Raw genomic sequence first — 16797 nt, 5'->3', positions numbered from 1 at the left:
ACATGAAAAAAATCTGCATCTCAAGTGGTTCACAGCACAGATCAACAGAGCACACTCTGCCCTTCAGGATCAGTTTCCACACTTTGCATATGAGTTGATAAAAAAATCACCTGAGTAGTCTTCACCAATGAAGAGATCAGAAGAGTTACCTATCGCTGCAGTTAAAAAGAAATTCACTCAATGGCTCCCAAGTGAGGACAAAAACATACAAGACTTTAGCCATTCTAACACAAGGTTTCCTTTGCCTTCATCTCCTGTCACAAAACATAGGAAGCAGCAAGGTATCAAGGTAACCTATTTTTCCCATCACACATAAGCAGGCCACCCTTCTCACTTTTGAATCACCATGAGACCACTGCCATATGGTTCCTTTCCAAACTATGTCAGTCTCTTGGCTTTAGCTGGAAGCGTGTACTTCTCACTTGAAACTTCATAAAGAAACACACATCTGCCTTGATCTTCAGACAGGTCAATGGCTTTGTGGCTTCATTTCAAGCACCTACTTGTGCTTTTGTTAATAATTTTTCTCTTCAAAAGCCGCAGATCTTGGATCTCTCCTCCATCACAGACTCACATCCTTACATTTCTGCATTGTGCAGCTGGGGCTTCCAAAGTCATCCCAGTGTCACTGAGTCAATTCATATTTGTAAACTTTTTATTTTCTTTTTCTTCTTAGTTATTCACATCCTATTGTCTAAAGCTTGTGGATCAATCACTTCTATGAGGACTTATGCTCCTTAACGACATTAGGTGACATCTTAAGCAGTATTAAGATACCTAAACAGTTCTTTACACATAAGGTTCTTCCAGTAACTCTTCAAATTCCTTTGTCTCTCAAGGGCTTATTAGTACTGTAATAAAAGAATGGCAAAATACCTCCCTTCATTCTCACCAGAGAGACACTCAGGCTCTGAACATCCGCAGCAGTTAAACTTAAAAACCACATAATATCTGTGTCACAAGACATGTATACAAATTTTCCAGAAGTTAATTCAACACTAATAGAAGTGTTATTTTAGCTGCAATTTGCTACAGGTCTTCATTCCAATCCTTCCACCTCTTGAAGCATCTTACCAGTTCCATCATCTGCATCATTCTGACCAGTCTCCCAGATCTCTGACTTTGTCCCAAAGCCATCAGTGGCAGAAGACTCCGTATAGTCTGCAGGATTAAATGTCCTAGAGTTTTGAAAGTTAAGAAATGGAAGAGAACACATGGGTCATTCAGTGAGCACAAGTGTCATAATCTTTAGCTGAAGTTGTAGCAGATTTAACATCTTGAATTCCATATAAGTTATCTTGACAGATTTTAGTTTCAAAAAAAATAAAATCTTCTATGAGCAGACAGAGATGAAAAGGGAGAAAAGAGAAGAAGAGAAAAAAGTGAAGAGACTGGTCAATAAAATTTCTGTAGAGAAACTGAACCAAACTGATTCCTGATAAAACAGTTAACAGCATCCCTATTCCTCCAGTGTTATAAAGCACTACTTTATACATATAATGATAAGACTCTCTCAACTGCTAAGTTTTTCAGCAGGTGGCTGACTGATAAGTGACCAGTATCATGTCCTTTCAGAACACCACTAAGATTATTTCAAAATGCTCTGCTGACACCAATGCCAAAATACACAGATGCAGCTAAAAGGTGAAAAAGCATTATTGAAGAAAAACCTCTTTGCAGTTCATCATCTGCAAGTGTGAACAAGAAGAATTATTATAGAAATAGAACAAGACTCCAGTTCACTGATGTTGCATGAAGTGTCATTAAAGGCAAACTCTGAGTGAAAGTAGTGGAGGTTATATTTCTAAAAACCAAGTTATTCCAACAAAATTGAGACCAAACTTTTAAGCCGCTGAATAACTTCTTCTGAATCTGTTTTAAGGTCCATATGAGTCCAAACAGCTAAAGCATGAAACCTCAAAAACAGAAGAAAGTTTAGAATTGCCACTTCCAAGTTTTATATATGTTCATTGCACATTCTACATTACACTGAAATAAATCTGGTTTAAAATTTACCTAAGACTGTATGTAGCACACAACTTTCAGACTCCAAAGCTGCTACTGATAGCAGGTATGGCTCTCCAAGTTTGAGATATTAACACTGAGTAGACATACATTAGGATTCTACAGGTGTGCCTAGTTAGAAACACTATTTTAAGTCAAAAATATTTCATTCATCATCTGAGAGATTTTTCAATTTTTGCATCCATGTTGGTTTATCAAACATACAGCAATAACCATACATATAGTGGCAACATTGTCAATTAATACTGCCACTGAGTTTGATCCTTCCCAAAATCTGTGCTCTGCATGTTTCTTACCCCATGCCTTGGGCTGAAAACCTCCCCGCTCCTCTCCCTCTGCCACGTCCAAACCCTAGGAGAGAAAACACCATTTAACAGCAACAGCAGAGGAGCCACCAGTCACTAGTCTGACATTAAAGAATGCCACAGTTCAACAAAACTATCATAGTTGAAGTTAAATATCATTTACTTCCCAAATTCCCACACAGAATTTGCTTCTCTAACATACTCAAATAAGCCTTGATTCATCCAAGACCACACATTTCAGCAGGATCTGCAATTATTGGCCCTCTTTTCTGTGTCTCACAAAGTAGCTCCAAATGCCATTAGAAATTACCTAAAGACTCATCCCAAACACTGCTATTGCCAACTTATTTGACTTTACTCAGAATTTTGTCTCTATTGTCTTATTCTTGCCTAAGATGCTCTACAACCCCAGCTCCTCTGAGTATCCTGATCTCTCAAGCAATTCTCTGCCACTCCTTATCTGTGAGGAAAAAGTTGAAATACTCCATTTGTTTCCTTCTCTGACTCAGACCACCTGTCCACCCTCCAGTGCTCTTGCCAATGTCTGATCACACATTCCTTCTGCCTCACCCTTCATCACAGCTGCTGACAGGAAAATACCCAAATCAAATAACTCAACTTCCTTGTTATCATCTATTAAAATATTAATTTGTTTTAACAAAAACAAGTACTTATTTTCTCAAATTTTGATTACCAGCCTCAGTTTATGAGCTTCTTGATACAATGAATAGCTTAATTTTTGCATATTGTATATTATAAAAAAGGCATGAAAACTTTTGGGTTATTCAAGAATACACAAAGCAAATGTCTACAAAAAGTGTTAACAACTATTTCTTATATATAATACATTTCTGCATCATTTCCTTCCCCATCTTTTTAGGCTTACCCAGTTTGTTCAGGTTTTTTTGAGGAAGGGTAAGAATATTATTTTGTATCACAAGAACAGAAGGAAGTCAAGAGCTGCTCTCAGAGAACAAAACTATGTTCATTTTAATGATAAAATTATGTGGTAATTATAAGTCACCAAGCAACTGCAAGTTTACCAGAGCACACAATTATAATCTTAAATCACCAAAACACTGATGTCCATAGATCAGCCTACCCATGATAGGCTGCTCAAAGTTGGATCAGAATTACTCCTTACTTTCAGAAGACTATTCAAACTGAGCAAGAGCAGTATCTCCAGGACAAGGTAACACCAGTTCAACACTACTTTAATGACTTTCTGTTGCCTGCTCTCACCATTAATTCTTCCTCTTACCCCAGTTCACTGTCAAAGTGTTAGACATTTCTGGACCTATTTTTTCAAGACTTCTCAGAAGCATCAAAGTAGAGGAAATCCCATCCAGCAACACAAAGCATTTTGCTGGGACAAGAACATAGAATAGCTTAAGTTTGGCACAGACCAGCTCTGTTATCTCTCCATTATTTTCCTCTCTTTGCTCTCTTTTCACAACTGGTTGGAGAGAAGGCAGACAGATTAGGAAAGAAGCAACAACTGCTGCAACCTGGCATTTGCCACACTACTTCACCAAACCCATGTGCTCTTTGCCACAAACAATGGTGCCCCAAACCTCACTGTCCAAATCTAAACCAAACTGCCTCCCACTTGGCCACTGAACTTTGTTGCTCAGCCTACCTACTCTACTGCTGTCCTCTGCCAAAGACAGAGCACTCTGGATTACCTTTCTGTCTAGTAAGTTTTTTAAAAGAACCAGCTACACAAGTTTACCTGGGGACATGGTAAGGGGCCATCATGTAACAAAATTACTTTCAATTGCTATCAATAGAGCATTAACCACCATTTAAGGAAATTGTGCAGAAGCAAGATCAACAGTTTTCTGAGGTACAAGTCCAAGTGGAAGCTGTGAAACACAAAAAGTCAACCAGAAACAGTTTTGAGTGAGACAGACATTATGTACAGAGAGAGAACTGAAACGGTTGTCATAAAAGAAGAAACAGATTCTAAAAGAGGAGCTAAGTCACCTCAGTATCCCAAGCACAAAAGCCTGAAGGAACAACCTTAGCACACTAAGACGGTGATGTTTTAGCAAGCTAAGCATACATAAGATACGTTCCCATAATAGGCACAATAAACTACTGACCAAAACCATCAATAAGCAAGTTCTAGAAATTGCAAAAACGAAAAAATGCTGTTACTGAAGTTTCATGCACCGTCTTAGACTACTAACCAGCAAGGCATTTTTTGTACCAGATCACTTTGAAAGATAATCCTGAACTTGAAATTCAAGTGGATTACTTTAACTTCTTAATGTTGTGTCTATGCTTTCTGTCAAAACTGGAATTAAGTTCTATCAACAAATGCAAAAAAACTTTCTAATGAAGGCAAAAGGGAGTACTAAACCAAAATACTAAATTCAAAGCTAGAAAACACATGAAAAATTATGGGACAGTGAATGCTCACTACTGCAATACTACCTAACTCAAGACACAGGATCTCATACATCATAGTCACTAGTGCAAGATGCCAGTGGAAAGAGCTAATATTCTCTTTGACACAAGCAGACCACCAGTATATCCTTAAACTGTCATGCAAAGAAAGCTACTTCTCTCAGCTGTCAAAATTTTAAAATGGCCTTAAAACAGAAGGTACAGTCTTTTAAGACAGTTAGTCACAAAACAACTGTAAATGCCTACAGGGTATCTACAAACTCTTTATGCTTTTTAACAGTGACTAAAAAGTCAGTGAGCAAATGAAACTTTCAGAATTCACAGCAGGAACCCAAATACTGAGCATGCAATCTGACAGTAATTTAAATGCATTTAAATTAGAACTATTACAATTGTGGTTTTCTTCACCAGTGATCACAAGCTCTGCCCTTTTGAGCACTGATAGCTTCAGACTTTCCAGTGAGTGAACACCAAATAACTACCAGGAGATAGTATTTGTTCACTTTTGGGTCAGCTATCCAAACCAGATCCCACCTAGATAAATGTCAGAAAACCTTTACACCAAGCCACCAAAAAACCTTACTGTCACAGCAACCATGTTGCCTGCCTCTTTTGTTTGTGATGGTTAGTTTGCCTGTCACCTATCACCTCATACTTTCCAAGTCCCTTAACTTAACCAGGAAGATCTGCTCCAGGATCTTTTCAGGCACAGATGTGAGTTCTAGACCTCTAGTTCCCCACGTCTGCCTTCCTTCCCTTTTTAAAATGGAGATCATACTTCTCTTTTTTCATCAGTGGAAACTCAAATATGATGGATGGCGGCTTAGCCACTTCCTCTTCCAGTTCTCTGGGGACTCACAGATGTATCTTGTCAGGCCCCACAGACATGTGCACCTGTAGATTTCTCAAGGAGTCTCAAACATGATCCTCTCCTACAGTGGATGATGATTCTTTCTACCAGCCTCTGCCTTTACCTTCTGTAATTCATATGGCTGGAAATCATGTGGGAAAAGACCAGAGCAAAAATGTCATTAAGTATCTCTGACTTCTCCATGTTCCAGCTAGCCACATCTCCTGTTTTCTTACAGAGATGGCCCACATTTTCCCTTGTCTTCCTTTTATCACCAGCAATTCAACTTTAGCATACCCAAACAGAACCCTGTTCAGACAATCTGACCTCTCTCTTCCTCCCAGGCTACATTTATTTGCTTTCTCCTTCTCTGGGCTTCCTTTTTGTGTTTGAGTTTGTCCAGGAGCTCCTTTTCATCCATTCAGCTGGGGTAGTTTTGTCTTTCTTTTGGTTGGGATTCATTGCTCCCAAGCTTGGATGAAAGAATCCTTAAATACTAACAAACTTTCCCGGACCCCTCTTCCCTCTGGGGCTCTATCCTATGGCACTCTGCCATGCAGATCCTTGAAGAGGCCAAAGTCTGCTCTCCTGAAGGCCATGGCAGTGAGCTTGTTGGGTGTCCTCATCATTGTCCAAAGATCTCAACCTCCACCATTTCACAGTCACTGCAGCCCAGGCTGTCCATGACCTTCACACTCCTCACCAGCCTCACAAGTCAGTTTGCTTCCTAGGCTGCAAACACACATTGCCAGCTCATGACAGCTTTTCATCTGTAAGAAGTCCTAAGTCCTTCTGTGAAGGGCTCCTCTCAAGGAGTTCTTCTTCCCAATCTGTATTTATGCCTGGGATCGTCCTGACCTGAGTGCAGCACCTTGAACTTAAAGGTCTGGTTAAACCTCATGAGATTCCCACAGGCGCACTCCTCAAGCTTTTCCAGGCCCCTTTGGATGAGATCCCATCCTTCAGGCATGTCAATTGCACTTCTCAGCTTAATATCACTAGAAAATTTGCTGAGAGTGCACTTGATTTCACTATGTCAGTGACGAAGATATTAAAGAGCTGTTCCAAGACAGAGCCCTGAGGGAGACCACCTGTCATCAGCCTCCATATGGACATAGAACTATTAACCGCAACTAACTGGATGCATCCATCGGCCAATTCTTTATCCACCAAATAGTTCACCTTTCAAACCCCTCTCTCTCCAATGTAGAGATAAGAATGTTGTGTGTGACCATGTCAAAGGCCTTACAGAAGTCTAGATAGATGATGCCAGCCTTTCTGTGTTGACTGTTGCAATCCCTCCATCGCAGAAGGACACCGGATTGGTCAGGCGTGACTTGCCCTTCATGAAGCCATGATGACCAAAGATGCTTGTCCCCTTCCTTGACAGATAGAAGCTATCAGTCCCCAGAAGACCAGGTTTCTCAAAGTGAATGCCCTGGCCTAAAAAGTCAAATCCCTTGCTGTGGCACAAGGCCTGTAACCACATGATGATTCTCCAAATACAACTGGGCCTTTCAATCCCCTTTGTTTTCGACTGGGAGAATGGATGAAAAAACTACCTGCAAAAACTGCACCAGAGTGCCTTATGGCCACACCCAGGGCTTTGCAATCCCTCTTGACGCCACTCACACTGCTCCTGGCTGTACCAATGGTGCTCACATGAAAAAAGAGCAGGAAGTAACAGTAAGTGGACTGTAGCAAACCTGGCAGTCTCAGTGATATCCCTGATAAGAGCCCCTGGTAAGCAGCACACCTCTCTCAAAAGCACAACACGTCACCAAAGGGGTGCCTGTGTGCCTCTCAGAGGAATCTCCTACTACTGTAGGAGACCTGCTGCCTTACTCTTTGTATTTTTCTCTCCTGAATGAATTCTAGAAGGTCAATACTTACAGCAAACCCAGGCAGAAGGCAAGTTTTTCCATTTTCACTAAAAAACACTCATCACCTAATCAATTCTCCACTCTGGTACTATCCACGTATGGCAAGAATTGTGCTCCACATTCACAACACTTCTTCCCCCAAAGTAAATGCATGCTTCATGGCAGCATGAGAAAGGTGTATACAAGCACAACTTAGACAGGACTAACCCATTAAATTAATAACCTATTATGCAGAAAATCAAGTCTGCTGAGCTTGTAGACTTAAATCTGCACTGCAACACAGGTGCTTTATGTCAAAACTCAGATTTTCACTCAGGGTTAAATCTAGAGGAAGTTACCTCAAGGTTAAGAAAGGGCCTGAAGCACAGCTGCAAGAAAAAGGAAATGTAGACTGGAAGGGCAGGCAACACTCTAAATTTGTGCTCATCTCTGACTATACACTAAATGAATTGCCCTGATCTCTGCTCTGGCAGTGCAGAGCCGGCCATCCTCCCACCAGAACCAAGCTTATAAGCCTTAAGAATTAAGGAGGTTTAGTACAGAAGCTTTGTATTCTAGGTACTCCATACTACAAAAACAAACACCAAAATTGGATTTAATAGTTCAGATTATTTTTGTCTTTATTAATCACCATAAAACTAGAAGCAATTAGTCAGTTGTATGCACTGCATTTACTCTAGAAAGTATTTTTACAAGTTATGCTGAAAACTTTCAACTCTAAATTTATACTTAAAAGAAAATAGGTGACTTGTTACAACTAAACTACAATAACCTAAAAAAAAAAAGTACAATGACAGAGTTTCTTAACTAATGCAGAATGAGCCACAGCAAAACTAAACAAACTTCAAATTTTGAATTCCAGAAAGTCTGCTCCACATTCATGTTTTAGAAAAAATCAACATCCTCCTTAGTTCTGGCAAACAAAATCCAAGATATACCCTGTGCCAAGTGAGCTAAGCTTTTAAACCAAGGGAATGTTTATACATGCAGTTCTGGACACAACAACTCAATTTGTTCAAGGAGAGCATACTTCTTACGTTAAAAACAATGAAAAGAGATAAAGAATACAACCTGGACTATAACCAGATACCTATGAAAATGATAAGATGCTTTATTTTCTTATACAGCCAGCAGACAAAACAAAAATTAGAATTAAAAACACAGCATTTTTTCATTTCATTTTTATACCTATTTTGTAGAAAAAAAATTCCTGGCAAAACCCACATTTATGCTCATGTTGCTTTAGAATAATGAAGTAAAGGGATAAAAAGAAGTGCAAGCAACAAATCTATCTTGTCTTTGCAAACCAGCAGAATTACTATAATCGTAACAATTTCTACGCTGAGTCAAGTCCAAAAACCCACCCACCTGTTATTCCTTTATAAGCTATGGTCAATTAGATATCTAGGGAAGAGCACATGAACTGGAACCACAGTGCAGTTTCTTTGGATGCTTTCTTGGTCTTTGACTATCTGTGGCTTTGACTTCCTTAGTCAAAGATAATTTACATACAACAAAATCTTTAGTGGTTTTTCTTTTTCTTGCCTGTGGTTCTTTTCAAGGACAAAATTGCCAGGTCTTTTTATGTGTACATTTTCTGTACCGCATCATCTTACTGAAAGGAGTTCCTCAGGTTCACTACATGTATGAAGAATCAAATCTTTAAGCTCATCTTGAAGCTGGAACCTGCCCATCTAATTTAATATACTCTCTTTTGCATACCCACTTGGCTTGATCAGTTGATGCCCCCATAGAAGTTTATCAGATCTCTACCACACACATACTCAGTCCTCTCTCACAAGCAGAAAAATACTAGACTGCTTGCTCCTCACATCCCATAACTGCAGACTTCCCAGCCCTTTTTTTCTGCATCCTTTTCAATATGAAGTAGAGGAACTGGGAGAATCAGACCGGCACTTAAAATTGAAGATGCAAGAACACCAAAAACCACCAGTATAAAAACAACCTGTGTTTGTAAAGTTTGTCACTTTGTATACAACATTGTAGCTGATTAAAACACAAATGAGAAAATGTTTCTATAGCTGACAGTCCTAAAGACAATCATCTGCCTCCATAATTTTTTCAGGGGATTGCACTATAGACAGTTGCAAGTCCTTTCTATACTGACAAACAAAATCATTTCGATGTAATTACTGCTCATCACCATTACAGTATTTCGTACGTTTAAATTAAGTCCACACAAGAAATTTGGTTCTGAAAAGAGGCAGAGATGAGAAGGCATCTTAAAACAAGATATTCCCTGACTTCAATACAAAGTTTACACCCTTAGTTTAACAAGCAAAGATTCAGCTCTCTGCTGCATGAAATATTTCTAAAACCAGATTCTGTGGTGATTACCAGCAATCTGTTTACTTTCAGCTGAAGTATGTTATCTCTCATTTGACTATTCTGTGTAACAGAAAAGAAAGACTACAGAATGAAATGGCAGGAAGCTTTTTATTATTATTTCTACTAATATCCAAAGAAAGAAGGTCACATATCCCTGAAATGATAAGAACTGTATTACACAGATTTCTAAAACTCCCTGCAGATTTTATGAGTTTGCACTTTAAAATTAATCAGGTATTTCCTGCCATACACACACTTGTAATACAATGATCCTATAGTTGGCTAACAAGTTTACCACAGACACTTCATTAATATATTTTGCTCATATTAAAGTCTAAAATATTTGGTAGAGATATATAGTAATACTATCTACATGAAGCCAACGAACAGAAACTCTTTGAAGTTTTTATTTCTCCAGTTAGACAGGTCTGTGAGATCAGTTTGATCTGATGATGAAGTTTGAGATATATGATATTCATCTAGAAAGCTACAGTTTTGACAACAAAAGCAATGTATGGTTTGTAAGGTTAAAGCAAAAATACACTGCATTTGAAATCAATCTCCAAGTTTCACTGAACTATTTTGTAAAAGTCCTACTTTTATATTTTTATTTGAATATAAAGGATTATTTGATAAAATTAATATCTATTGAAAGTGTAAACTATTAACATACCAATAATTGTAGCTGTGAACTATACCACACCTTGCCCTGCAGAGCTACTTCTCTGCACACCCCATTGGGTTTTTGCTGATTCACAGGCACTCCTGAATGAAAACCTTCAGAAGTTACTTCTTTGCATCTTTGCACACCTGCAAGATGCAGACCTGGAGACAATGAAGTTGCATGCACCAGTCTCTGAATGCCTTGTTACCCGACATTTCCAAGAGAAAGAAGTCCTTTGAAGGCAGAATTTTTCTTGAGACAGACATTAGTTACTAACTATGTTAGTTCTGCTATATATTTTATCAATCTAACTTATTTAATGCCCTCATCCACCCATAATCTGCACCATATAAATCTGCACCATATACGGGTTACTCATTTTCATTCCCTCCGACTTTAAGAAAAAACAAGCCTCTTTTTACCCAACCAGTGAAAATCCAACCTGAATACACATCACTTGATTCCACATCCAATCCATTATACCATCTCTTCCAAAGGAGAGGATTGGAGTTGTACCTAAGACTCAATGATATTCCTTCTCCACAGTTCTCATCAACTCTTTCATGTCAAATTCCTTTTCATAGAAAACATCTCTAAGGTGGCTTGTTCTTTCTCAGATTGGGTTCCAAATGCAGAAGGCAAGCATAACAACCAGAACTATCCCAAAGAAATGGTACAACTATACATCAAATCCTTTCACAAGAGCCATACAGACAGAATTTTGTGCTCTCCTGCTGCCAAGGTACATTCTGAGGACGCCTGCACACTCCCACTCACAGGAGGCTGGCATGAGTCAGTCTGGGAAAACAGCTCTCCATAGCTAGTGCACAGCAGCCTTCCACACAGGCAATTACATAGAAGCGATCTCTGTCAATTTTTTTAAGTTGTTCCAAGACCAAGAAATGATAAAGGGTAAGGGAGTGGGATGTACCCAAGTACAAGGTGGCTGAAGTGCAAATGGAATCAAAGGATAAAGAAAAAATGCTTAAGAAGAAGCATTTAAAGAAACAAATGGGACATGAAAGCAGTGCCAGTCCCACACCAATGCCACCATCTCACCTCTCCCACGGCCACGTTTCCCACGGTCTGAAGGCCTGTCTCCTTGACTGTTGTCTACTCCATTCTCTTCAGCTCTAACTGTGGAGAGAGGACAGCTTAAGAGAAACTTTAGAGACTCATTCATGAGACAATACAGCCATTTGCTTTACCCTCAAAACAAAAGGCAAAATTTTCAAGTGAACTGGTCAACACATCTCAAACACCCCTCCTCTTTGAGGCCTCACTAAAAGCATGTTATGTTTCTGTTGTACTGGACAATTAGGAAGCAAAATATAAGATGGAAAAGTCCCTCAGGAGACAAACCTCCACAAGTGCCATGTTTTGCAGCCAACACTATTTAATAAGTAATAATAAATAATACAGCTGCCTCTGTGTTTCCTACATGATACACTGGTTGACAACAATGAAAAAATAAATGATAACCAGTAACATCAACTCTTCTCCTGTCTGCCCACACTGCATCTCTGTATAAGCATGAAAATAGATTTCTCATCTGTATTTAAAGCAGAGAGATGATGACTGGGTGAAGGTAAGGCACTAGAAAAGCTCTTCAACCTAACTGTTTTGTGAGAAACCCAGACAAGGTGCTTTGAAATGGTTGGCTACTTGAAAGAGAAAAAAAAAAAAAAGAACAAAACAGGCCTCTTGAAACCTCATTGCTGAGACTTTGCACTGCTTTTCTCCTAATGGCAATAATAAAACCAACAATGCTTGGATATAAAGTTGGAAAGAAAATACCAAGATTTGGTAACCATCTGAAATGTCATTAATTCCAGTTTACAAAAAGAGAAAAGCAGCATCTCTCTCTCTGGTAAAAAAAAAAAAAAAATTGCCCTTTGCTTTAATTTTGATGGATCTAATTTATACTTTTCTAAATCTAGCTCCATATTTTATTAACATTTTTTCATCTTGACTTTATCCTACAAAAACTCACAACATCTATACTGGCACAATAGTTGAATGTCTTCCAATCATGAATAAGATGAGTTGTCTAATATTGTAAATATTTTTCCTGCTTATATGTGGAAAGCTAAACATATTGTATCCACTCTGATGTCTTTTCTCATCTATAAGCATGGCAAACAGCCATTACAGACAATCCGCACAGCTTTGAGAATGCTGAAAAAACATGACTAAAAAAAGCAACATGTATCTGATCATGATCTATTGTGACTATCTAACTTGGAAACATCAGTTTGCTTTTGTAATATGTATTATTGCAACTGTAGCAAAGTTTTAAATGTTTCAACTAACAATGAATTTTCTCTGTTGCAGAAACTCACCTTTGGTTGATTTATGTTAGAAATATATTTAGAGATTAATAATCATCCCAGTGTTTTTATTCCCCATATGAAAAGATGAGAACATCTTCAGGTTCTCCCACTCATAAAAGGACATGGAGTCAAAACTGGATAATTTTTTCATTAAAAGAAACAGAAAAGTGTATCAGCTGAGCAGGGACATACTTGCTCTCAAGCAGCCTTACGAGTCAATTCTAAAACTTACATGAAAAACAGCTATTTGTACAAGATCAATTCATCAAACAAGAACAGAGAGCTATTTAATTGAGTGTCTCTGAACAAGTACAAACCATCCCAAAACCAAGTCACATAAGCAGATCAAGCATACCTGTGGCACAAACAAGTTACGATCCCTTCAACGCTGAGCTATAGTTGGATGGATTTTGCTCCATTAAACACTTGCTCTTAGCTCAGTCAGTTCCAGCTGCAAGAAAAGCGTCTCAATCTTTCAAAAATTAATCCCTATACGTACACTCTCGTCCACGGCTGCCTCCTCTTCCCCGTCTGTTGGAACTTCCCCGTCCGCGACTCACTTCTCTGTCACCTCGTTTCTCTCTGTTCTCTTTGTTTTCTGAACCTTCCTTCCCAAGGCTTTTCTTCTTTCCCCCTACAGTCTCCCAGGAAGTCTATTTGGGTAGAACAGAATTAGATACAAAAGTTAAAAAGGATGAGACACCTCTGAATGCACACTTTCCACCCCACAGCCCTCCAGTTCATGGAAAAAACCCAGGCATTTGCATAATGTCACATATGCAAACTACACTGATATAAATGGAAACACATACTGCATTTTTGCAGAAATGAGAAAGAAACTTTTTTTTTAAAGTTTGATTGTCTTAGGGAGCATGAGAGTCCCAAATATTTCTGGCTATAATGGACTTCTACTAGTTCACGAAAGACTGGATACTACCGTAACAGAACATCTGCAAAGCAAGCAACAGTGTTCCTCTCAAATATATGCATAAATTTAGCAAGGGAGCTAACAAAGCTATCTTTTTCTTCCAGGGAAATGAAAAAAAAAAGCCCCTTGTAAGTGTCATTGAACAAAAGATTGATGAGAGTAAGCACGTGGTCTAAGGGACAAAAAAAAAAAAAAAAAAAAAAAAAAAGAAAAGATAAAAAAGGAAGAAAGGAAGAAACCCAAACAGAAAAAAAACTTTCATCCAGGACTACTAGAATTTAAGTCCCAAAAGACAGAATGGCAAAACAACAGCTTGGAAAAACTGATGATGATAAGCCAGACCTTGCACTCTTAACAACTACAGACCATCAAACACAGCAAAACACAGGAAAAGCTATATCCTAAATAAGACATGGGATCAAGGTCCAAATATCAGGCTTCTGTTTTAATATTAACCTCAATCTTTAAAATAAATTCAAGGATGTTATCAGTTACAGTTACAGAAGTACCTGAAGGAATTGAAAATAAAATTACTAAAACAATGGCCAAGAATAGCTCAGCAATTAATATATAATGCAATTGCATCGTTAGTCTATTGAGCCATACCTGCAAAGCAAATAAGAAGAAAAGGTATTATATGCAAACCATTAAGACAGTAGAGAAGTTTACATGTATGTCCCCATCCCCAGGAGCTTACAGCTAAGATAAGATATTTAACATCAGAATATTTGCACATACAAATTGCAAATACATACATGAAGTATGAGATCTGACAGGCATCTGCATCAAACAAAAATGGTTGTCTATCAGTAATTTTAAGTCCTGTCTTATCTCTCAATTACACCAACAGCAACTCAGCAGCCCTGAGGACCCAGGCCATGACCAGCTACTTCAAGTTGCCTAGGAAGCTATGTCCTATGAAGAAAGCAGGTAACAAAGCAGTTCACAAACACTGCTACAGAGTCTTCTTAGAGAGAATAAGAACAAAGAGAACAGTTACTCTCTCACTTTTTGGCATGGCATGCCAAGAAGGCTGAAATCACTTTTCAGTTCCACCTCCAGTACACAAGACTAAACCAACCTTGGTGAAGCCTGGCCAGTGCTGAACACAGGTACAAAACTAAACAGATCCACCACCCCACCTGTGAGGCAGAAAGCTGGTTTCCCCAGTAAATACCACATAGCTTCACCTACCACAGCCAGTGCAACTGCACTTAAACACTCCTAGTATTTAAACACCCTCCACAGGAGGAAAAACAGCTGCACTGACAACTGAAAAGCCAAGTCTGAAGAGTTCAGAATGCACTAATTCACTCACTAATAGGCTTGATGCCAAAACACCTTTGACCATTGCAGGAAACACCCAAAACTGGATAAAGCTGCAAAGCTGAAGAGGAAGCAGCGTCTCCTAACTGAGATTTAAAATAACTTAGGAAGGATCAGTAAAAAGATGACTATGAAAGCATCAGATCCATGCTTTCCCAGAATACAATTTTGAGGAAAGCTTCAAGAAGTCAGGCATGTCCTTTAAGATAGAGGATGGTGCTACCTCTGAGCATGCTGAACCATCACAAATCGTTGAAGCTGTCTCTCTTTGGAAGGGAGACAATTTCAATTTCAGCTGACAATGCCTGAGGCAGCCTAAATGACAGTAGTGGGCCTGACCTTTGAAAATCTGTAACAGAATAATTCTTGTTGACCTGTTCTTACATGGAAAGAATAAAAATCTGAAAGGCCTCTTTTGTTCTGTCTTCAAAGGTTTAGTAAGTAAAAACACAGCTGAGGATAAAATGGTTGTAAGAAGTCTTAGACAAAAAACCATGTCCTTCTCTTCTCATCCACAAGTCTCCCATTACCCCAAGGCAGACTGCTACAACTGCTGCAAAAAAAGTCTTTACAGAGACTAAGTCACACACAGCTTGAATATCACAGCCTTAAACCCCAAAAATCAAATGAAAAAAGACTAAGACAAAACTGGCTGAATACCAAATAAACTAATAATACACATTTTAGCTATTACCCCTTACTCTTCTAAGTTCTTCAGTTGAATGGGCAGATCTTTCAACTGAAGTTTAAAAAAACTTCAAGTGCATCCAAGCAGAGTGAGACTAGAAAAAGAGATTCGGAAATCTGCATTCAGAATTTGTAGCATCTCAGCTTACAACCTCACGTCAAATCCATGGTTAAACTGTACTCAAGTATAATGGTCTTAAAAAAAAATCCTTTCAACTGGAGGCCCACAAACTTTCAAAAAGAATAAATTTCCTCACACCCATCAATTAATACTCCTTCCTCCTTGACTCCTTCAAGTCCTCTGTATTTGTTTCTAAGTTGCATTTTGTCTACAGAGAGCAGTGAGTTAAGAAGGACTTGTCAAAAGAGCAGGACATAGCGGTATCACCTGTAGTTAATAAATTAGTTGAGAAAGCTCTTTCCATGTCATGATCAGTTACAACAAATTGCTAAAGTAAGAAAGGATTTAATATTCTCTATCAACCAGAAAACTACTTTCAACTAAAAAATGGCAAGTATGAAAACTATAAGAGAACACAGCACATTACCCAGATAGATTTAATTAAGCTGAAATGCTCTCTTCTACTCCCAGCTTATCAATATCATCTGTGTTAAGAAGACCTCAGCTCTGATAAAAAATGAACAGGGGATAGAAAAGAAAGTCCCCTCAGTCAGAACAGTGTGTGTCCCAGATTTAGGGTGTGTGAGGGGTGAGTTTCCTCATTAACAATAAGCCAGAGTACACATCCTGACAAATCACAGGAAATACTGAGTGTTCAGCATCAAGAAAGGAAATCCAGGTTACTTTTCCAACTTGGATGAGATAGAATCTAATTTAAGGGTAAACCGTAAGAAATCCCTCCAACAAAAGCTTCAACTGCAGTAAAACATTTTCTTAGTATCTCTTAGGGTAAAAAATTTCACTGTGCAACTTTTTAAGCTACATTATTTGTTGTTGTATACACATAGTTTAGTCTCCTCTTCCTGTTTTCCAATTAAGTCATGGAAATGAGCAACACAGTTAAAGAACAACTA

At 38.6% G+C, this 16797-nt stretch overlaps 1 protein-coding gene across 9 annotated transcripts in view; it reads right to left on the bottom strand.

Moving 5' to 3' along the window:
• Positions 1-16797, bottom strand: part of UBAP2 (ubiquitin associated protein 2) — a 162807-nt gene that overhangs the window by 117194 nt on the left and 28816 nt on the right. For 6 of the 9 annotated variants that reach the window (XM_056514690.1, XM_056514687.1, XM_056514688.1 and 3 more), the window contains exons 5-8: positions 13321-13474; positions 11548-11625; positions 2322-2376; positions 1075-1178 (exon numbers count right to left, since the gene is read on the bottom strand). In XM_056514690.1, coding sequence (XP_056370665.1) covers positions 1075-1178; positions 2322-2376; positions 11548-11625; positions 13321-13474 — 391 coding nt within the window. The remainder of the gene's footprint in view (positions 1-1074; positions 1179-2321; positions 2377-11547; positions 11626-13320; positions 13475-16797) is intronic. The other 3 variants (XM_056514692.1, XM_056514693.1, XM_056514694.1) reach the window with 1 other exon arrangement.

This window comes from Oenanthe melanoleuca, chromosome Z (assembly GCF_029582105.1).
Source record: "Oenanthe melanoleuca isolate GR-GAL-2019-014 chromosome Z, OMel1.0, whole genome shotgun sequence".
In the NCBI taxonomy this organism is placed as follows: Eukaryota; Metazoa; Chordata; class Aves; order Passeriformes; family Muscicapidae; genus Oenanthe; species Oenanthe melanoleuca.
This window is presented reverse-complemented; position numbering and strand designations above follow the sequence as displayed.